The sequence below is a fragment of the Furipterus horrens genome, unplaced genomic scaffold, assembly GCF_987537825.1.
Source record: "Furipterus horrens unplaced genomic scaffold, mFurHor1.1.pri manual_scaffold_3, whole genome shotgun sequence".
NCBI classification, from domain to species: Eukaryota; Metazoa; Chordata; class Mammalia; order Chiroptera; family Furipteridae; genus Furipterus; species Furipterus horrens.
In genome coordinates, this window is record NW_028327173.1 from 29,714,967 (window position 1) to 29,737,048 (window position 22,082).

The 22,082-nt window shown below is 51.4% G+C and overlaps 1 protein-coding gene across 4 annotated transcripts; it reads left to right on the forward strand.

Annotated features, from left to right (window-relative positions):
• The first annotated feature begins 296 nt into the window (after positions 1–296).
• Positions 297–20,222, forward strand: IPO13 (importin 13). Of its 4 annotated transcripts, XM_090269291.1 has the most exons (20): positions 298–1,037; positions 2,776–3,512; positions 8,659–8,799; positions 8,906–9,047; positions 9,149–9,315; positions 9,525–9,645; positions 9,732–9,879; positions 10,288–10,469; positions 10,552–10,578; positions 10,751–10,885; positions 11,069–11,212; positions 12,452–12,532; positions 13,330–13,467; positions 13,660–13,756; positions 16,730–16,782; positions 19,030–19,096; positions 19,183–19,241; positions 19,396–19,485; positions 19,780–19,961; positions 20,050–20,222. In XM_090269291.1, exons 1-20 carry the CDS (start codon positions 954–956, stop codon positions 20,144–20,146), a joined length of 2,892 nt encoding a protein of 963 aa, XP_090125417.1. In that variant the 5' UTR covers positions 298–953; the 3' UTR covers positions 20,147–20,222. The 4 variants fall into 4 exon arrangements, with proteins under 4 accessions (XP_090125421.1, XP_090125417.1, XP_090125418.1 ...); XM_090269292.1 differs by lacking the exon at positions 19,396–19,485; XM_090269293.1 differs by lacking the exon at positions 9,525–9,645 and having other exon boundaries at positions 9,713–9,879.
• The last annotated feature ends 1,860 nt before the right edge of the window (positions 20,223–22,082 follow it).

A 22,082-nucleotide genomic window follows, 5' to 3' on the forward strand; every position in this document is an offset into this window, starting at 1 on the left:
CTCCCGCTGGGCGCGACGCAGACTACATTTTCCAGGGTGCGTAGCGGCAGGGCCTTGGCTCAGCGAGGTCCTCGAGCAGCACGCAGGTCTGTTGCCTGTTCGGTGGTGCGCGGACTGGCGCGAGGACGGGATCGAAGACCCGGAATGAGTTTCCGCGCAGTTCCGCCGGACCACAACGGGCTGTGCCGGGCCGGGTCCATCAGGGCAGGAGCGGGGCAGGGACGGGGCCTGAGTCGGCAGTGCCAGGAACAGGCGCTCGGGGCAGCCCACGCCTCGCTGAGGTCCCCGCCCCGTCCCGGCCGGGCTGGCTTGCTTGTCAGTCACTGGGGTGGAGGCAGAGGCGATAGCGGGCCGGAGCCGGGCTGTGAGAAGAGCGCGGGCCAGGCCGAGCGGAGGGCACCTGCCACAACCCCTCAAGCCTACGGACTCTTCGCTCCAGACTGTCGAGGCTGCGCCCCCGCGCTTCCTTGGATCGCCTTCCGTAACCCGCGAAGGGCTCTCTCCCCCGTGACCTCCCACCCCAGTGACCTCCTCATTGGACCCAGGAGTGCAGTCAGACGAGGGTGTTGTAGGTACAGGCCTTCGACCCTGTGACCCCTCATGGGCCATGGGCTCGGTTTTCCCCACAGGCCTCCCTCCCCTATGACTCGCTCGTCACAGATTCTGGAAACAGCCGTGACCTGCCATTAGGACCTCCACCTGAGAGCTCACAGACGGCTCCCTCCTCGGAGTCCCCCTCAGTGGGTGTATTTCTAAGAGCACCCCTCTTGGTTTCTGGCAAGCCCAACCCCCAATCGAGGTGGGGAGGCCTCGGCAGCCATGCCAACCCTGGGTCCCCTGTCACCACACCACTTCCTGGGCACCCAAGCCGGGGTCTAGCAAGGGGACCAGCAGCCAAAGGGCTGGGGCAGGAGAAGGTCAGGGTCCACCTCCCCGCTGGGGAGGGAGCAAGGATGGACCGGCGGGAGGAGCAGCCGGGGACTGCAGGGGCTGGAGCAGCACCAGCCTTGGACTTCACTGTGGAGAACGTGGAGAAGGTATGAGGGCCCTGGGGTGGGTACTCCAGTGACAGAGCAGAAGTTCTGGGGACTGACACTGATGCCAGCGCCCAGCCTGGGCTGGGTGCCCGCTGGGATGGTGTCCCCAGGACAGCTGGCATTTCATGTCTCTCTGGGCAAGCAGGCAGCAGTGTTACAGTGTCCTAATGGGCTATATTTGGCTTTTCTCAGACATGGGTCCTCTGTGGATAGATACTCTGGGGTCTTGGGATGGTCCCTCCAGAGTGCCTGTGGCTTAGCCCTCCAACCAGACTGGCTGTTCTGCAGATCGGGGGGAACTGCATGAGCAGTGCAGTAAGAACCCAGGAACCCAGGGGACCTGCAGCTCAGTCCCCAGGAGCCATGCTGATGCGGAACCATCCTAGATCCTTCTGGTTGAGCCAGGGGCTCAGAAAATAACCTGGGACTGACACAACCTGGGTTATAGTTTTCACTCTTTCTTGGAGAAAGACCCTTTATTGTATGAAGCCAGGCAGGAGTATGGCTGGCCCCCTTTGTTTTGTGCTGGGTCCAAGGGCCTGGTTTTGTTGGCAGCCTCAGGGTTCTTTCCCACTTGTCTGCCCATATAGCTTCCTGCCATGGCCCTCCCAGATTGCCTCATGGCCCAGTCCATTTTTTTTGAAAACTGCCTTTCTGGTTCCCTTCTGGATTCTTCCCCCAGAGGCCTAGAATGCAGAAATGCATCCCCCCTATTACCTTCATGGAAAATAGGGAAGAGTCCCAGGTACTTATTTGTTATTCTTGAACCCTGTTTGGCATGCCAAATGGTGAGGATGCTTCCCTTCTGCTTCTGCTCTCTGTCTACCTCTGCATCCCTGAGCAGCCAGACAAGGACAGTGGCCATAACTGGCTGTCAGAGGGACAGATACGGCTAAGCCTCCTTGGATGGAGACTGTTAAGGGGTCAGAGTCCTAGGCTTATTCTTCCAACTCCTGGGGCTGCGCATTGCTGGCGTGGTGGCGCACTGTTCCATGTGCTACCAGGGTGATAAATCTGGTTCCTTACAGTGTGATGTCCCAATGGAATTGGGCCCCTGGGGGTTCAGCTGTTTGAGAGCTCCAGGCTAGGCATTTTCGAGGGCTGCATGCTAAGCCTTCTCTGGATCAGCTTTTTGGACCCTCCCATGCACTCTCTGAGGAGTTTTCCCACCCCCTTCTCCAGTATGTCTCTGCCCAAGGGCTGCCTGGCAAAGTTGTAGTCCTTCTCAGATTTCACACTGGCTTTGGTGCCAACATCTGGAGTGACCTAGGGATGATCCTGGGGGAGCTGAATGGGGTTTTTGGTGTTGATGGGAACAGCTGTGCCTGGGAGGGTCAGGGCCTCTCAGGCTGTGTCTTGCTCCTCTCCGGCTCAGCTTCATCCCTGTGGAGCCATTCTTTCCTCCTGAGCCTTGCCCTTTACCTCTCATGCCTCCCCTTTGGTGAGCTTAGTCTCCTCTTTTTGTGTGTATGTATGCTTTCTTGTGGAGGTTCACTCTTTGAACCATAATGTTTTACTCTAAGTGGAAGAGGATATGATAGAGCATGGACAAAGTTCAGGTTTTCAGGATTTCAGCAGGACCCCAGACCCAGGAAACTGCAGAGCCTTGAGCTCTCCCTTTCTGCTCAGCCCCTCAGTCAGAGAGAGCAGTCTTGCAGGACCAAGTCACGGCTTCTTTTCTGGGCTCTGGCAGGATCCAGAGTGGCCAGCACCTGCTCAATCCTGTGCTGTCCTGCAGGCGCTGCACCAGCTCTACTACGACCCCAACATTGAGAACAAGAACCTGGCTCAGAAGTGGCTGATGCAGGCCCAGGTCTCCCCACAGGCCTGGCACTTCAGCTGGCAGCTGCTGCAGCCCGACAAGGTGCCTGAGATCCAGTACTTTGGGGCCAGTGCTCTGCACATCAAGATCTCTCGCTACTGGAGTGACATCCCCACTGACCAGTATGAAAGTCTAAAGGCACAGCTCTTCACTCAGATCACCCGCTTTGCCAGTGGTTCCAAGATTGTGCTGACTCGGCTGTGTGTGGCGCTGGCCTCGCTGGCGCTCAGCATGATGCCTGACGCTTGGCCATGTGCTGTGGCAGACATGGTACGACTCTTCCAGGCTGAGGACTCACCAGTGGATGGCCAGGGTCGCTGCCTGGCTCTGCTAGAGCTGCTGACAGTGCTGCCTGAGGAATTTCAGACCAGTCGCCTGCCCCAGTATCGCAAAGGCCTGGTGCGGGCCAGCCTGGCAGTGGAGTGTGGGGCTGTCTTTCCATTGCTGGAGCAGCTGCTACAGCAGCCCAGCTCACCCAGCTGTGTGCGTCAGAAGGTGCTCAAGTGCTTTTCCAGCTGGGTGCAGCTGGAGGTGCCGCTGCAGGACTGCGAGGCGCTCATTCAAGCTGCCTTCACAGCACTGCAGGACTCGGAGCTCTTCGATAGCAGTGTGGAGGCCATTGTCAATGCCATCTCACAGCCTGATGCCCAGAGGTGAGCTGGTCCCCACCTTTCCAGAGAGGGACAGTCTGCTCCACCAGCCACATGTCCATTCATCCATCTGCTCAATAACACCAATTGAGTTTCTACTGCGTGTGTGGTCCTATGCTGGAGATACAGCAAGGAACCCATCAAGACATGGTCCCTGTCCCATGGTTCAGAGAAGGAGACAGACATTAAACAACTAACCATCCAGTGAATTATTCAGTTAAAATAGTTGACTCACCTCTTTCTCTCAGCCAAGTTCTGACTATTCTGACCCGTACCATATTGCAGATCTGGTTTTTCCATTTCCACTGCCACCACTCTAGTCCCAGCTGTCATCACCTCCTCCCAGATTACTGTAGAGCCTTCTCACCAGTCCCCTGGTTTTGACTCTTCCGCCCTTCATTGTCCACCCAGCTGCCAGAGTGATCTTTGGAGAATGAGTTTCTAATCTTTCCTTTCTACACAGAACTCTTCAGTGGCTTCTCACTGCTCTTAGGATAAAGCTCGGAGTCCTTAATGTGATTCACAGAGATGCTGCACAATATGACATCTCCAGCCTCACCCCCCGCCTCACTCTCACAGTCTTTTCGTTTCCTTGAATGTTCCACGCTCTTTCTAGGCTCTGAACCATCACATGTACTGGACATATCACTTCTGCCTCAGCTTCAGCTTCACATCCGCAATGATTTTTAAGACTAAGTTTGATCTTCTTTATTCTTTATCTCAGCTCCCGGTTTCTTTTCCTTCTTAGCCCATAACACGGTTTCATTGTAAGTTAATGTATGTCTCCCCATTAGTCTCTCAGCTCTGTGAAGATAGGCACGCTGTCATTTTATTTTGTCACATTGTGCCTGGCAGCACTTGGTGGCATTCAGTATTTTTCGAACGGATGAAAAGTAGGAGTTGCCTGAGTGATCAGAGATAGGAGCAGGGGTAGGAGAGGTTGGTGTTGCAGGCTTCGAGGCTACAGCAGATGCAAAGGCCTGTGATGGGCAGCACTGTGATAGTTTCAAGGACTCAGAAGAAGGTACGTGTAGTAGGGTGTTTGTTCAACAAATGTTTGTGAAGTCCCTGTTTGTGTGTTGGGCCCTGTGCTGAGCACTAGGAGCATAAAGATGAATGGGTTGATTTCTGCAAGTTAGGAGCTCATAACCTAGTAGGTACGCGAATGGGCAAGTATAGTCAACATGATAAATACTCTAATGGAGAGATCAGGGGGAGCTGTAAGAGCCTAGAAGAGGCATTTAACCCATTCTGTGGGTTGTGAAAGACTTCCCAGGGGAGGTGACAACTGAGCTGTGCTTTGATGGCTGTATAAGAGTTAGTCAGATGGAGGTGATGGATACGGTGAGGACATTTCAGATGAATGAAAGAGCCCAGGCCAGGGTGAGAGAGCCTGGTGAGAGGGTGTGAGTGGACAGCAGGGTTTTGGGGCCAGCTGTAGACCTGGGCCTGGATCTCACAGGACCTTGTCAGCCAGCTTAAGATTTCAGTCTTCATCCTGAGGACGATATTAAGATGTTAAAGATTTTAAAGCATAGAAAATGGCTTGATGAGATTTTTGGAATAAGGCAATTGACCTGAGCAAGACTGGAGGCCTTACACTAACATTTTAGATATGGGGCTGTGGGAACCCTTGGCAGAGTTAGAGGGGGGTGAAACACTGAAAGAGAACACCTAGGGGAATGGTTAGTGGCGCTAGCCTTGGCATGAATCACATCTGAGTTTGAATTGTAGATGGTCCATTTACTAGATCTGAGACCCAGAGCGAGCCACTTTTAAGCATCAGTAAAATGGGTGTGATCATATCTACCTCACAAAGTGTTAAGGATTTAAATAGGATAATGTGCACAGAACCTGTGTCTGGTACTTTATAAAAGAATATTTTGGTATGGGGATAATAAAAGAATGTTTTAGTGTGGTTCTTGTGCACTCCATAAACTGCAGTTGCTAGTATTTAATATCATTATTGCACTTGCAGTTAGTATGATGCTTTTCCCCTGGTTTCCCAGGTTTTCCAACCTAAGTTGGGTACCAAGTCCCAGGTCAAGGCCTTTCTTGGCAGCCTGAAGCTCAAGTGCTGGCTGGGCTCAGACTGTTAGGTAAGGGGAATTGGCCAGAGCCAGTGCGTGGGTGATATGGGATGTCCTTGGATACACCCAGGTTTACCCGCCCAGCCAGTCTCCAGGGCTTTGGCAGATAATTGATGCCTCTTCTCCCCTGAACGAATGAGCAAGCAAGAAGCCAGTGAGGGAACCCACAGCCTCCTGAGCGCCCATTGGCTGCAGCTCCCTTTGTTGCTTAGCAACTCTCCCCATTTTAAGCTCTGCTCCTGGATCTCTAATTGCAGGTCTGGACTGAGCTCAGTGTGAGTGGCAGCTAAGGAGTCCCAGCAGCCCTGCTCCAGCAGCTTGAGCTGACTGACTGGAATCAGTCCTCTTGAACCCAGTCTCAGCCATGGCCCTAAAGACATCCTCTCTTATCTCCCTCCCCCAAACCTAGAAACTTCTGGGGGCTTCAGATCTGTTCTCCTGTCGACTCACAGGTCTCAGGCATAGGTGCCCAGGGGTAGAAAATCTATGCAAGAAGTTCTCCAATGGATGGGCTACACCCAGTCCAGAGTCAGAGTTAGAACCTTGCTCTATTCTTGTCTAGTTTCCTAGCTTTGGCTTGACCAAGTCACCTTCAGTGGTTTGGACTTCTGGATCATCCAACCACTGCCTTAACCAGGTTTCCTGACATCGCCCTCCCCTTAGCAAAGTCTGCACTTAAATCACCCTTTTTCCTCTTCTCCTCAGCTGCTGCTGGATGCCTGGCTCTCTCTCCTTTAAAATGTTTTTTTCCCTCCTGTGATATGTTTTTAATTCTGGAAAAACACTTCATTGGTGGCTGGTAGAAGAGAGAAGGCGAATTAGACAGGCTCTTGGATGCCCTCATCAATTAGGACTTGAGAGATGGGGCTGAGATCACCATAGATCCTTCGGGGAAATTCAGGTTGGAGCCAGAAAGAAAAGCAGACCTTTCTCAGCCTGGAACCTATCTGTTAAGTTTCTGTATGACCTTGAGTAATATTCTGAATCCTTCTGGGCCATATTGTCCTTGATTTATTGTAATGCTCAGATAGGACGAATTAAGAGACTTCATTGAGGACCTTCTGTGTGCATGAATTTTGGCAGGTGTGAGGGAGCTGTGGAATGCAGTGGGGGTGCTATGAGGGTAGGGCATTACCTCCTGCCCCCGTCTCAGCTGCTGGGGAACTCACAGGTCATGGCCTTGGCCATGTCCCTGCTCTTTGTATCAGAGTCTGGCCTGAAGGTGCCCATTGTCTGATGGTACAGCCCGTGTCAGGATCATGAGACTGAAGCTATCCCAGCTGTCTCTAGGCAGCGCCCTCTGGGGCTGTCTCTGGGCCAGGGATATCCTGGCATGGACGTCTTATCTCACCAGAATTGGGATGTGGAGGCTGACATATTGGGCTGGTTGCCTCTGTCCACATCTTACCCCTAAGATTATGAGGCTACCTACCTAGCAACCTGCTTGAGGTAAGTCCAGATAGAACTCCTTCTGGACACTCAGTATTCCTCCCTCCCACCTCTGCATAGATTGGTATGGTGACACTATGATATACAGCAGAGGGGTCCCAAGCATCTGATCCCTCCTGGGAGTGTCACTTGCTCTGCTTAATCTGATCTCCATAGAGCAAGCAACTGGGAAGGAGTCCAGAGCGATGGAGCTCGCCTTCTCTCGGTCTCTTTTGTGTACTTTGCTTCCTCGGCTCCTTTAGGGGTCACTGTGCTTCAGAGCTCTGACCCGGACTATCTTTTCGCTCACTGAACGAACACTCTTCCTGAGCAATTCTCCAGCTATTCTCTGATGATTCAAAATCTATGTCTCTTGCTCTAACCTCTCTGTTGGGTTTCATGCTTTTATATCCAACTCTCTGGACACTTCCACCTGCATATCTCACCAACACCTCTGATTAAACAAGCCTAACACTGAGCATATCACTTCCCAGCTGCCCATTAAATTGGTTACTGTCCCCCTCCACCCACCCCTCTAGGTCTCAGTAAATAGCCCCACTATCCACCGAGTTGTTTCACATGTCCCTGACTCTTTCCCATCTTCACATCAAGTCCTGTTTATTTTGCCTCTTAGCTCTCTGAGTTCAGCATCTACTTTCTCTTCCTACTGGCATCAGTGTACATAGGATTTAGGATTTGGTAGCGGGTGGAGTGGATGGTAGGGACTGATGCTCTTACGAGCTGTTGCAGCCTTTCAAAGTCTTTAACTGGGTTCCTGTGTTAATGCTTCTATCTCCCATCCTGTTCAGTCTCCTGAACAGTATCTGTGTTAGTTTCCTAGAGCTGCTGTCGTAAAGTACCACACAGTGGGTAGCTCTGAACAACAGAAACGTATTGTCTCACAGTTGGGGAGGCTCAAGGTCTGAAATCAAGGTGTCAGCTCCCTCAAACCTGTAGGAGAACCCTCCTTGCCTCCTCCCAGCTTCCAGTGGTTTGCTGGCACTCTTCAGTGTTCCTTGGCATGCAGCTGTGTAACTCTTATCTCTGCCTTTGCTGTCACATGTCATTCTCCCTGTAAGTCTCCGTCTTCACATGGATATGTTTTTATAACGACACCACTCATATTGTATTAGGGTCTCCTGACTCTATGACCTTATCTGCAATGACCCTATTTCCAAGTGAGGTCACATTCTGAGGTACTACAGGTTAAGACTTCAAAATATCCTTTATTATTTTTTGAGGGGGGATAGTTCAACCCATAACAGTTGCCCTCTGGCCCCCCAAATGTTATATCCTTCCCACATGTAAAATACATTAACCCCATCCCAGATTCTCCTACAAATCTTAATGCATTCCAGCATCAATTCTGAGTCTAATAGGAAGACACAATTCAACCCATAATTCTGACCCTATGCTTCCTTTCCAGAGTTGTCCTGGAGGTCTCTGGCCTAAAGTTCACCCCAACATGGACAGCATCAAAGCTGCCATGTAGGCCCTGCCCTCTTTTTCACTTGGGATTTGACATGGGGAGGAAGGCCTTAATGGAAGACAGGGAGAATGTACCTTTCTTTCAAATATGGTAAGAGATGGGCAGACAGCTCTGATGGGTCTCCTCCCCTCAACATCTCCAGGTATGTGAACACACTCCTGAAACTCATCCCACTGGTGCTGGGACTGCAGGATCAACTGCGACAGGCAGTGCAGAATGGGGACATGGAGACCTCCCATGGCATCTGTCGCATTGCTGTGGCCCTAGGCGAGAACCACTCTCGGTGAGGAGTGGGGCACCTGGGGGTGGAATTCGGGGTATTCTAAGGGCTAAGAGGGGTACCCTCTTGGGGGCGGTGAAGTGCCCTTACTCTCTCTCCTCCCTCCCAGGGCATTGCTGGACCAAGTGGACCACTGGCAGAGCTTCCTGGCCCTTGTCAACATGATCATGTTCTGCACGGGTATCCCTGGCCACTATCCCGTCAATGAGACCACCAGCTCCCTGACCCTGACCTTCTGGTATACACTGCAGGTGTGTCTATGTGACCTCCAAGAGGAGGGGGCTGCGATGAAAGAAGGTAGACTTTTGTGGCTGCTGGTGGGGTGGCTAATGGTCTTCCCTGGCTCTCTCAGGATGATATTCTGTCCTTTGAGGCAGAGAAGCAGGCTGTGTACCAGCAGGTATACCGGCCAGTCTACTTCCAGCTGGTGGATGTGCTTCTGCACAAGGCCCAGTTCCCTTCTGATGAGGAATATGGATTCTGGTCCTCAGACGAGAAGGAGCAGTTCCGAATTTACAGGTGATGGTAGCAGGCCAATGCTAGCCCTACACGGACTCCTGAGATAATGAAGGCGATGAGGGGAGGGATGCAAGGCCAGGCTTTCTGAACCCTGGGGCTCCTTTCTCTATTCTCTCAGCACTTTCACAGGGTTTTGAGGGTACCAAGGTGGGCTCCTGGGCTTGGGGGCAGGATCCAGGCTGTGTACAAGGCCTTCATCTGCTTCTCAGGGTGGACATCTCAGACACGCTCATGTATGTTTATGAAATGCTGGGTGCCGAGCTGCTCAGTAACCTTTATGACAAGCTGGGTCGTTTGCTTACCAGCTCTGAGGAGCCCTACTCCTGGCAGGTACCCCCCAAGCCTGATCCCCTCAGCCCTCCCAGATCTGTCACACTCTGCTCTTCGGCCAAGCCAGTGGCACCCTCTTTCCCCAGCACACAGAGGCCCTGCTCTACGGCTTCCAGTCCATCGCAGAGACTATTGACGTCAACTATTCTGATGTGGTGCCTGGGCTCATTGGCCTAATCCCACGGATCAGCATCAGCAACGTGCAGCTGGCAGATACAGTCATGTTCACCATTGGTGAGACTTGGTACACACCCATGAGCACATTCTCAGAGCCATAGGCATCCATCCCAGCTACAGACGGCCTGCTGGGTTGTATCCAAAATGGGAGAGACATCATGCCCACACACGCAGTCAGTGTTGCAGCCAGCTAACAGTCCTGGCACATCTAGGGGTCCTTCGCACTGAGTGTACTGAGCTGCAGTTCAGTGAGGCTAGTTTATTGTCAATGGACTGACAGTGCTGGGTCTCTACTGAGTAACTCCTTCCTGCTTCTCAGATTTAAGGATAATGTTTGACCATGTGCATGCGTATTTGCCTGTCCAGTCTTCTGAATGAGCAGTGCTCTGTACTGGGGCTGTGATCTGACACTGCTCGGGAGCTCTGCCTTCCTCAGATATCCTCCTCTCCCCCTTCTTCCTCCAGGAGCTCTATCTGAATGGCTGGCTGACCACCCCGTCATGATCAACAGCGTTCTGCCCCTCGTACTGCATGCCCTGGGCAATCCTGAGCTCTCTGTCTCTTCTGTGTCCACCCTCAAGAAGATCTGCCGAGAATGCAAGTATGACCTGCCACCCTATGCTGCCAACATTGTGGCTGTCTCCCAGGTAGGCAGGGGTCCTGGGTGGACTGGGCCTTGGGACACACTCTGCACTGCTCTGATACCATATTCCTTATTTTCATCCCCAGGATGTGCTAATGAAACAGATCCACAAGGTGAGCTCAAAAGTTTCTAGGGAGTTCCCTGGGAATATTGCAAGAACCCACAGAAATACTATCTCTAGCCTTGTCCCTTATTATTTGTTCTTGGAAGCTTCCTCAGTCGGTTTATTCTCCCCGCCCACAACCAGGTGTGTCCAGGACTGACCCTCCATGCTCTCTCCCGCAGACAAGTCAGTGCATGTGGCTGATGCAGGCTCTGGGCTTCCTGCTGTCAGCCCTGCAGGTGGAGGAGATCCTGAAGAACCTGCACTTGCTCATCTCGCCCTATATCCAGCAGCTGGAGAAGCTGGCAGAGGAGATAGTGAGTGAGCTTGGGTGGTGTGTGTGTGTGTGTGGCCAGGGAGCAGCAGGGGTAGGACTCTGGGGCGTCCCTTTGTGTGGGCCATGCTGCCGAGGGGTGGGGTTGGAACTGGCAGTCAGGACGGGCGTCACGGGTCCACACTGGGGCTGGGAGGTCCAGAACTCAGTTTGCTTCTTTCCATAGCCTAATCCCTCCAACAAGCTGGCCATTGTCCACATCTTGGGGCTTCTCTCCAACCTCTTTACCACACTGGACGTCAGTCATCATGAGGATGATCATGAAGGCTCCGAGCTCCGGAAGCTGCCAGTGCCACAGGGACCCAACCCCGTGGGTGATGTTGTCATTGCCATTGCCCCTACCCCCAACCCTTTGGGAATGTCATTGTCACCTCCAGCTCTATGGGTAACATTGTTATTGCTCCCTGGGGCATGATGCATTTGGTCCTCTGACCCGGTGAATGATCTTATCATTGCCCCCCCACTCTGTGGGGAATGATGTCATTGTCTCACCCTGTGGGTGGTCTCTTTGTCCGCAGCCTAACTCCTGTGATGTTATTGTGGTTCCTTCACACCATAGGGGACACTGACATTATCCTCTGTGATGTAATTATGGGCTGCTGTGTAACCCCCAACACTGGGACCTTCTGTTTCAGCATTCAGTGTCCCCTGTGGGCACCAAGGATGCTTACATGACCCACATGTAATAGTTCTTACCTTTGAGTTGCTCCCAGTCTAGAGGAAATACATGTAAAGAGATTGTCCCAAAGCATTGTGATAAGTGCTGTGGTTAAGCTGGGGCACGGGGTTGGACGGCCACTTGTAAGCTGTTTGAGCTGGGACACGCCTTAGCTCCCCACTCACAACTATGAACCTCGGAATGTTGGTTTGCTCATCTCATAGAACTTCTGGGTAGCAGATGTGGTCCTGAGTGAAAGCACTTTGCAGACTGCAAAGTTTTGTACAAATATGAGGGACTGCCTTGGTCATCGTTCCCAGTACTTCCTTCAGTGTTTTCTCCTGGAGAAAAGGAAGCCACAGTGCCCTGGCTGCCCTGCTCAACTCTCCAGCCCAGTTTCAGTTACCCTTTGGCTGAAGACTAAATCCCTCCCACACAGCCCCTTCTTCTGGTAGTCGTCCTCCTGCCGCCCCTCCCGCCCATGGCCTCATTCTGCGCTGTGCTCCATCAGCGGCGCCTCTCCGGGCGAGACAATGTCTCCACTTCAGGGGCTTGCCCATAGACTTTTGGCATTAGAAGTTTTACTGAGCAGAAATGGATACAAAGTGATTTCATAAAAGTTACAGTTTTAAGAATATTATGAAGCACTGGTAATATCCCGGCTTTGCAATTTGAGGCTTCTTTTGAGAGGATCCCTAGAATTCAAATATCCTCTTTCATTCATGGGGCTTTGAGCAAACACTGCTTCTGCCAGGGTTTCATGCACTGAGTCTTCAATAGGCAGCCTGGGGTGAAAGGTTTGAATTTTAAGTCCTGGCTTACTTCCTCCTACCATGTCCTTCTCAGGTGGGTGACAATGTTGACGGGGGCATCTTCTTCCTGTGTTTCCAGGTGGTAGTGGTGCTGCAGCAGGTCTTCCAGCTTATCCAGAAGGTGCTGAGCAAATGGCTGAATGACGCCCAGGTGGTGGAGGTGAGCCCCGATCACCTTGCTCTGTCCCATGGTGGCTTTCTCAGAGGTGGAGCAGGAGGAAGATGTTGCTGCCCCACTTAAGCTTGCGATAGTCTCAAGGACATAAAGGAGATGAATCCTGTCCCGTAGATACAAAGAATCTTTTGGGAAGATGTTCAGAACTTTCCACTATAACAAGAAGTGCTCAACCAAAGGACTGTGGTGTTGTGGCTGAGTGACAGTCAGGAACCCACTTTAGTGTCAGAGACCTGCCTTTGGTCTCTTCAATTCAGGATTTTGTTGCTGTTGCTACTCCCAGAGGGGAAATGGTGGAGATACAAGTAGGAAAAGTTGAGTTACAAAGTTCCACCCTATGCCCCTCTGAAAAGGGCCTTTTTGCCTCCTGCCTTTCAGGATGAGGGTCAGACTTATTTACCTTCCTGGGTTCGCAAAGCCAGGCAAGGCTTATAGGTAAGGGACCCTTCTTAGGCCTCCTCTGTGCTGGGGCTTCGTTCTGTTCCAGTCAATTATGACTTGCTGACCAGGGCCCCTTTCCTTTTCTTTTTCTTTTTTTCAATTGCAATATATTTGGCATATAACAATGTATAAATTTCAGGTATACAACGTGTTGATTTGATACATTTTGATATAACATGATACAATTGCCACTATAGTGATAATTAGCACCACTATTATGTCACATAATTAGCATTTCTTTTTTAGGGCTTAGAATAATTAAGATCTAGTCTCTTAGCAAATTTGATGATTATAATGCAATATTGTTTTGTATTTCATGGGTCTCTCTGCTTCCTCCCAAGGCGGTGTGCGCTATTTTCGAGAAGTCTGTTAAGACGCTGTTGGATGACTTTGCCCCCATGGTGCCACAGCTGTGTGAGATGCTGGGTCGGATGTACAGCACCATCCCTCAGGCCTCTGCTCTTGACCTCACTCGACAGGTGGGCTTTCTAATCGGGACAGCAGTGTTATAGATTTCATGCTAGTCAGAGATCTGTCTGACCCCGGATGGGCTAGGTGGGTGGAGTGCGTTGGATGGTGGCCGTGGCAGAGCTCCTCACCTGCATTCCAGGGATGCTGGCCTGTCCTTGGAGACAGGGCCTAGCTGACCAGCATTCCCTGCTTTGTTGTAGCTGGTCCACATCTTTGCTCACGAGCCTGCCCACTTTCCCCCAATCGAGGCCCTCTTCCTGCTCGTCACCTCCGTCACACTCACTCTCTTCCAGCAAGGTAAGTCCTGACCAGGGTCTGTGCTGCTGCCACCACTGCCACTGCCTCTGCTTCCCCGATGGGGGAGCCAAAGCTGCTCATTCTATTCTCCTCTGTCCCCTGAGTTGCTCATGTGACTTGATGGGAAACTTACGGGATGAAGCACAGCATAACTGTCACCTTACAAATAGTTGACATCTTAGGTTGAAGTGGATAAGAGAATGAATGACGTCTTCTACTGGCATGCTGGGCTCAGGACCAATCTGGATGATGGGGAAGGTGGGGCCAGAAGCTCTGAGGGGCTTGGGGTACCAGGCTGGCTCCTTTTCTTTGGGATATAATTAAAAGTAGAAAGAGTATGGACTTTGAAATTAGATACACCTGGATTCTAAGCTCATCACCACCAATTAGTTGTGTGACCTTGGGCAAGTCACCTACCTTTGCAGAGCCTTTGTTTCTGTATCTGTGAAATGGAGATTTCTTATACTTGATAGGATTGTTATAGGCATTCAAGTAGCATCTTTTGGGCCCTGGGCTTGAGGTTTTTGCACACAAAGTACTCAGTGAGTGCTGATTCCTTTCCCTGCATCAAGATTTATTCCCTTCCACGCCAAAAAGTCTATGGCTGTGGTCCTAACTCCCAGCCCCTGATTCACTGTGGCCCTTAGCCTGAGAGAGTTGGGGAGAGGGGGCCCCAGGCTACCCCTGCTGTCTAACCAGGCTCTTAACTTGGAAATGAAACAGCACTGTTCTCCGCCAGCCTCATGAATCTTGCCCGGACACATGGTCTCAGGTTTGAGGCTCACCAGGGATCTCAGCTGGAGCCAGAGTGCTTTCTGCTTATGTCCTCAGTGTCTGGTCACATGATGCTGGCCTCTGCTCCAGTGGGCTATGGGTAGGTCCAAAGTGGGGAGAAACCTGAGCCAGAAACCCAGATGAAGTCATCCTCAACTCTGTTTCTTTCACTCCTTGTATCCAATTGGGGACAAGTCCTGATGGTCCTGGCTCCTGGTTATCCCACAGTCTGCCCCCTTCTCTCCAGCCTTCATGGCCAAAGTCTCAGTATAGGGTGTCTGAATGACCTCACCAGTTTTCTCACTGGTTTTCCTGACATCTGCCCTTCTCTCCAGTCCATTTTGCACCCTGCAGCTGTCATGATCTTTATAGAACACAAATCTGAGCATTTTCCTTGCCTGCCTTAAAACCCTTTCATTTCTCCCCATTGCCCTCAGGTTATCATCCATTCCTACCCACAGGGTGCAGCTCCTGCATACCCCTCTACATCCTCCCTGCCAGCATCCCCAAGGCTCCAGCGGTCCATCCCACTGACTTTTCCCTTACCCTGTCCTATGTGATCCCTGTGCCTTGCTCCTCTGACTGTAACGCCCAAAGCCCTTTATTGGGCAAACTTGCTCTCCTTCATGCCATGCCCATACATCATTCTTCAGAATTTTCTAGGGCAGAATCAGGTGCTTCTAACTTTGTGCTGAAACTGCATCATGTACACACTGCTGATACAGCACCAATTACATTCAATAATCAGCCTTCATGTCTGTCTCTGTCCCTAGACCAAGCCCCTCAAGGTCGAGGCTGGGTCTCTTCTCTCTGCATTCCCAGTGTCGAGAATGAGGCCAGCCCAGAGCAGGCATCAGACGCTGTTGAAGAAAGGAGGCTGAGGGCCCCCTGCCCTTGGAACCTTTCTTCCTCACCGCCTGGCTTACCACTAGTGGGGCAGCTGTTGAATGTCGAACCTGCTGTCTGTGGTGGGATCAAGGAATGGGGCACACTGGGCCTCACTTTCCAGGAGTTGAGTAACTCAGGGCTCAGGTGTGAAAGGGGCAGGTTTTATCAGTGGTTCCTCATAGCCTGGAGAAGGAAGCAAGGAAGAGACTATTATCTGCTTTCCAGTGGGGAAACTGAGTGTGGCTTGCGCAAGATCACACAGCTCCTTAGTGGTGTCTCAGGCAGGTGTTCCTGCAGTGCCTCCTCCTGTGAGTGGAGTGCCCCGGATGGGAGCTCCGGGTGCATGCCTTATCCTTGCCACAGATGTCATCAGAACTGGAGGCAGAATATTGTCCAATATACTATTTGTTGGGCTTGTTGGTTGTCTTGAGGGACAGGATGGTCCCCTTACCTGTATGCTGTCCCAGGCTTGCTATCCCTTCCTTGGGCTCTACCTTCCCACTGCACCATGGGGCAACACATTGGCTGGGGTCCCTCTTTCTTCATGTGGGATGATAGTGGGAACTGGTCCTCAGCCCTGAGCCTGGCTCTCTGCTGAGTCCATGTCCATATGGAGGGGCTTTGCTGGGTGGGACATTCATTTCTGGCCTCAAGATGCAGTTTTCTTCCCTAGGCCCTGCCAGGGGCTTGCCTGGCCCTCCCCACAGCATATTGAGCACTGCCCTACCCAAGGAGTCCTCTGGTTTAAGTCGGCCCAGTAGGTTCCTTTCCATGGCCACACCAAGAGCCCAAAGGCCATGGAAGTGAGGGGGCACCTGCTCAGGTCCTGATACCCTAGCCATTTCAGGGTCTTCACCCAGGCCTCCAAAGGGGATACCAAGAACCAACCAGCCCTGCTCTCCTGTTCGATGGCTAGTGATGGGGAGGTATGTGCTAGGAAGCAGTGTAGAGCTGTCCCAGCCCGCCGGAGGCTGAAACCAGAGTGCGGGGACTGTTTCCTCAGCTATGTGGAGTCCAGCATTGCTCGAGTACCAAAGAATCACCTGGGGGGCTGACCTGAGGAGAAGTGGGGAGTAAGTGGAAGGCCCTTTGGGAGGGAGCTGGGGCAGGCCCGTCCTTCACTTTGCCGTCTCTTTCTGTTGGGCTTCTCCCAGTTCATGGTTTTTGTATGTTTTGTTTCTTTATCTTGCTTCCTGCTGCTCATGTGCCCCCACGCTGTCTCCCTGCAGGCTCTCAGTCCCACATAACTATATGAGGTTGAGTTGCTGTTTGTATAATTTTTTCTTAAGTTCCATCTTTATTATATTTTAGGGCCCAGGGATCATCCTGATATTGTTGATTCATTTATGCAACTCCTGGCACAGGTGTGTTTTAGTTTTATTCATTCACGTTCTGTTCTCTCTCTTTCTCTTTCTCTTATGTTGAAATTCAATTTAAGCCTATTTTTAGCTTTCTGTTGACAAATTTTTTTTCTGTTCAGTTGAATAGAGTTTCTTCATCTGTTTCCGTGGAAGTTGACAACCCAACATCCTCCTTTAGTGCCCCTTTGCCTCAGCTAGCACAGTCTTCTGCAGAGACCAGGGAGAGGCTGATCCCGAAGGGAGGGAGTGGGGCTGGCCTGGTGTGGGTGGGGGAGGGAGGGGGTGGCGACTGTGCCCAGCAGCTCCTGTGCGGCTGGGGTGCCCGAGCAGTTCAGGGACAGGGCTGGAGTTTAAGGGCCTGGGGTTCATTGTCCCCGTGCTCCTGCCGGGAACTGCGTGCCTCAGTACCCCCAGCCTGCTCTTGAGTGGTAGGCGGGGAGGAGCTACGGGCTGAGATGAATGTGCTTCGGTGGAGCCCAGAGTTGGGCTGTTGGACAGGTTGTGCTGCTGCTGGGAGGTGGGGTGCTGGCTCCACTGTGAGGCTGCGTTAGGATGTGTTTGTGTTTGGTGTATGTTGGCCCTAACTTTGTATGTTTTGAATTTGATTTGGGAGGAACAGAAATCATGTAACTGATGTAAGTAGTATGTGTATTACGTTGAATGTGTAATTGGAGTGTGGACATGGGCATCGATGCATGTTCATTGTGTTGTAGACACTAATGGGTTTTGAATGTTGATATGTGTGGGAAGCATGTGCGTGTTGAGCTGTGGGAAGCAATGTGTATTATGGAGGAGAGCATATATATTGTGGTATTGGTGTGTCTCTATTAGGGTGTGTATGTTTGGAAGAGATATGTGTTGGGCTGTGGGAATGTGGAGTTAGTATATGGGAGTTCTGAGTATTATGGGGTTCCTGTGGGTTGGGGGAGTCCTGTGGGTTAATGTAAATAATGTGGTTTTTTGCTTAATCATTCCACAAATATTTACTGAGGTATATTACATGCTTGGTACTCTGCTAGGCACTGACGATATAATGGTGAGCAAAAGTGGGTATGGTTCTTACTCTCTTGTAACTTATAGTTTATTTGGAGGTTAAGGTGAAAGGAGTGGGAAATAGGGAGTGTCTTCTGGGCCTGGATGGATTGGGAGGGGGCTATCTTTGAGGCTGTATCTTTGGGGGTGTGGGTATTTGAGTGTGTATTTGTAGATGGATGTGTTGGGAGAATACATGTGCTGGAAGGAAGACTGGGTAGATTGAGGGTGTGGGTGTGGACATGGTTTTGGGATGTGGGGGACTGGGTGTATTAATATGTAGGGGGGTATGTTGCAAATGTGGAAATATAGAGAAAGAGTGTGTGTGTGTAAGGGATGTGATAGAAGTGTGTTTGAGGGTAAGTAGGGCATTTCAATGTGGGTGCTTGTGGGGTGTTTGCATGTAAGTGAACATGGCGGACTGGAAGGTATGTCAGGGCTGGAGGGTTAGGGGTCTCTGTGTTATGTGTTGGGAGGCTTCTGGGGAACAGCAGCATCTGATGACTGCCAGAGCTGTACAGAGCATTTCCTGTGACCTGAGAATGTGCCAGTCATGTCCTGGTACCACTGGGGTGGGCTATCTGCCCATGGTGCTCCATCCACTCCCCCCACATGGCAACACGGTTCTTGGGATGGGTATGGTTAAGAAGGGCCTGGACACAGGGTCCCCTGGGTGAAAGGTGGGGCTGTGGCTCCAAGGCTCCTACCCTACTTTTCCTCTTCCTGATCTGAAGGATGTCTGCTGAAGGACAGGACATGGGACAGGGCTGCTGGGCTGTGTTCCATGTCCGGCTGCCACCTCTTCTTCCTGCTGTCATGTTAATAAACACAGGGGGATTCAGCTACCTCTATGAATCAAAGCAAAGTCTCCGCTGGCTGCCTGGAGCCTGCAGGAATCTGGCCCTGATGGTGGGGAGAGGGGAAAGTGTTTGTTCAGGGAGTGACTTGGTATCCAAGCTGTCAGCATGATAAACCCCCAACCTCTCTGATATATACCAATGTATTCGTGTACACATACATGTCCCTACCATTCCTTGGCTGCTCCTCTCCTGGCCTGCTAAACTCTGGGATGGTCTGGGTACCCCAGAGATGGCTGGGTAGCTGGTTTTGGCAGCCTCTGCCTGTGTGTGTGAAGTTGGGCCCTGGGGTGGCAGGCGAGTGGGGAGGATGGTCCTTGGAGCTGGCTGGGGCTGGGCTTACCAGCTCCACCTCCTGCAGGCTCTGAAGCGGAAGCCAGATTTGTTCCTGTGTGAACGGTTGGATGTCAAAGCTGTGTTCCAGTGTGGTAAGTGGGGCCAGTTGGACAAGTGGGCCTGGGGCCCCCTCAGGAGGGTCCTCAGGCCCCATCTGATCTGCCTCTACCTCCCACAGCTGTGCTGGCCCTCAAGTTCCCTGAGGCACCTACTGTCAAGGCCTCCTGTGGCTTCTTTGTGAGTGCCATGCTGACCCCTGGCCCCACCACCACCCCTAAACCCAGCCCTGCACTGCCCAGGACTCCAGAGGGTAGGGGTGTGGTGTATAGATTTTGTCTCCAGGATGAGCGGGGAAGGAGCTGGGGCTGACAGGCCTCTCCATCCTCCACAGACAGAGCTACTGCCTCGATGTGGGGAAGTAGAACCCGTGGGAAAGGTAGTACAGGAGGACGGCCGTATGCTGCTCATAGCAGTGCTGGAGGTGAGATGGAGCAGTGGGGCTTGGTGGGGGTGTAGTGGCCCTCACTGCTATGGCAGTTGCCCTTTTGGGAACCTTAAATCTTTGGTTCCCTAAACTCTCTGCTTCTGTTTCTTCCTTATTTAAATGTCTGCGAGTTGTAAGAGTTGCTGTGAGGATCAGCTGGCTCTCAAAAAGCAGCATTCACTTATCTTATGCAGTTTGGCTGAAGAACTGTCTGACTGGGGTGGGGCATGGCTTGGCACCTTTGCTGCAGAAGGGGCAAGGCCTGGTATCCTGAGAACTCATCTTCCTCAGGCCATTGGGGGCCAGGCCTCCCGCAGCCTCATGGACTGCTTTGCTGACATCCTGTTTGCCCTGAACAAACACTGCTTCAGCCTCCTGAGCATGTGGATCAAGGAGGCATTGCAGCCACCCGGTTTTCCCTCTGCCCGCCTCAGTCCTGAACAGAAGGACACCTTCAGCCAGCAGATCCTTCGGTGAGCAGAGCTGATGGGGCCTGGGCTCAGGTCTGGAAGAGGAGGTAGTGGCGGATGGTACTAACCTGCTCTCCCTTCTCTCCTTCAGCGAGCGAGTGAACAAGAGGCGGGTAAAGGAGATGGTGAAGGAGTTCACACTGCTGTGCCGGGGGCTACACGGCACAGATTACACAGCTGACTACTGAGGGGCATTCCTGTCCCACCCAAACCTCCTCCTCATTCCTCCCTGTACCCAAAGAGTAAACCTAGACCCTCACTGCATTGTTGTCTCTGCTTCCTTTATACTGCCACTACCACCTACCTGGCTGACCCCAGAAGGCCAGGGGGAAGGATAGAAGGATGCTTGGACCCAGGCCTTGGTAGGGAGTGGTGGAGCCAACCTCTTGCTCCTACAGCAGAAGGGGCACTGCTGGAGTCAGCCGCTCCTAGGCTGGAGCCATTCATAATACTGCCATTGCCCTCCGGGTGGGGTGAGGATTGCCGCAGTATGGGCACCCCCACTTTAACCCGTTGAGTGCCAACATAGCTGTGAGGGACACTGACAAATTTTCCCAAAAGTGCCAGCATCTCTCCCAGTGACTTTTTTCAATGGCTATAAATGTAAATAACAATGGAATAATTTGTATTTTATGTTTTGTTCTCTTTTTTTTGTACCTCGGGTTATATATTGATATAACTTTTTCTCATGTTGATCCAAATTTCGAATTATGCATGGCACTCAAAGGGTTAAATTAGTTCCAGTGTTCGTGAATGCATACATTTATTTAATCAACAGTGTTGAGTGCTGCGTTCCTAGTTCTGCCTTGCCTTCTCCTGTCTAAACAAAAGTTGATCTAGTCCATAGCTGCCATGCTAAGCTGGGAGAATGGGACCAGTGAAGGAAGGCTGTGTAGAGGAAGCTTCATTTCTAATGAGAATGGGAGGCTTCTGAGGGAGAGGACGTGGGACTCAGGCGGAAGGTGAGGTGAGGCTGGGTCCAATTGGGAGGGAAGAACTGGAGAACGGCTTTGAGCTCCAGGATAGGTTTCTGGTGTGGGGTTATGGAGGCGCCCAAACTTGCACACGGTTGGGGAGAGGTGTAGAAAGTGAAACTAGGCATGCATGGGAGGAGGTACTGCAGACCCCGAGGAAGAGGAAGGCAGGACCTAGTGTTTGTGTAACTGAAACTCTCCCACTGATACCTGACCAGCCCGCATGGTCAGGGCGTGGTCAGCACCAGGGACAGCTCCCGCCCTTCCTTTCTGTCAGTCACAGTTCCACCGGGGCTGCCTCTCAGGCACCCCAGCCTTCTCAGTAAGATCTGAGGAACAGGTCTGGACTCTCCAGACTCCTTTCCGTGAGCCTGAGTCTCCTTAGAGGTGATAGAACTGGTTATGTTTATATTCATCCCCTTCCCCTGTTCAATTCCCAAACTGCACAAATTCTGTGTCCATTCTTCATTCTCGCTCAGTCTCTTCCCATGCCAGCCTTTCCTGTGCCGTCCCCGACGCCACTGTCCCCCTCCCTCTCCCCCATTCTCACCTAACTCTGTATTTCTCACTTAGTTCTCTTCCCCTACTACATGTTATCTAGTGTCTTCTTCCTCCTCTTTTCCCCCTCCCCCATGGCCAGCGTAGTACATAAGCTTGGAGAAAGAGAAGGCAAAAAGCCCAGCTTCTGAAGTCAAACCTGGGTTTGATCCTGGTTGTGCCACTGACTTGCTGTGTCTTATTAAACAGGTGGTTAGCTTCTTGGAACCTCAGTCTCCTCAGCTGTAAAATGGGCCAATTCTTACTCCAAAGACTAAACTAAGAATGTACAGTATTCCTTCACTTATCGCAGGTATTACGTTTTAGGTGAAAATCCGCGAAGTAGGAACCTTACATTTATTTTAGTATTTATATGTATTTTAAGGCTTTATAAACCCTTCCCACACATTTATAAACCGTTCCCAGTCCCTTATTAACCTTTCCCACTCCCTTATTAACCTTTTCCACACTTTTATAAACACTACTTAATGTTCTTAAACATACTCTACACTCTTAAACTTACGTAACTTTAACAACATATGTATACAGTACTGCAAAATCCCGTGATATAGCAAAAAATCTGCGATAAATAATTAAATATATTTTTTAAAAT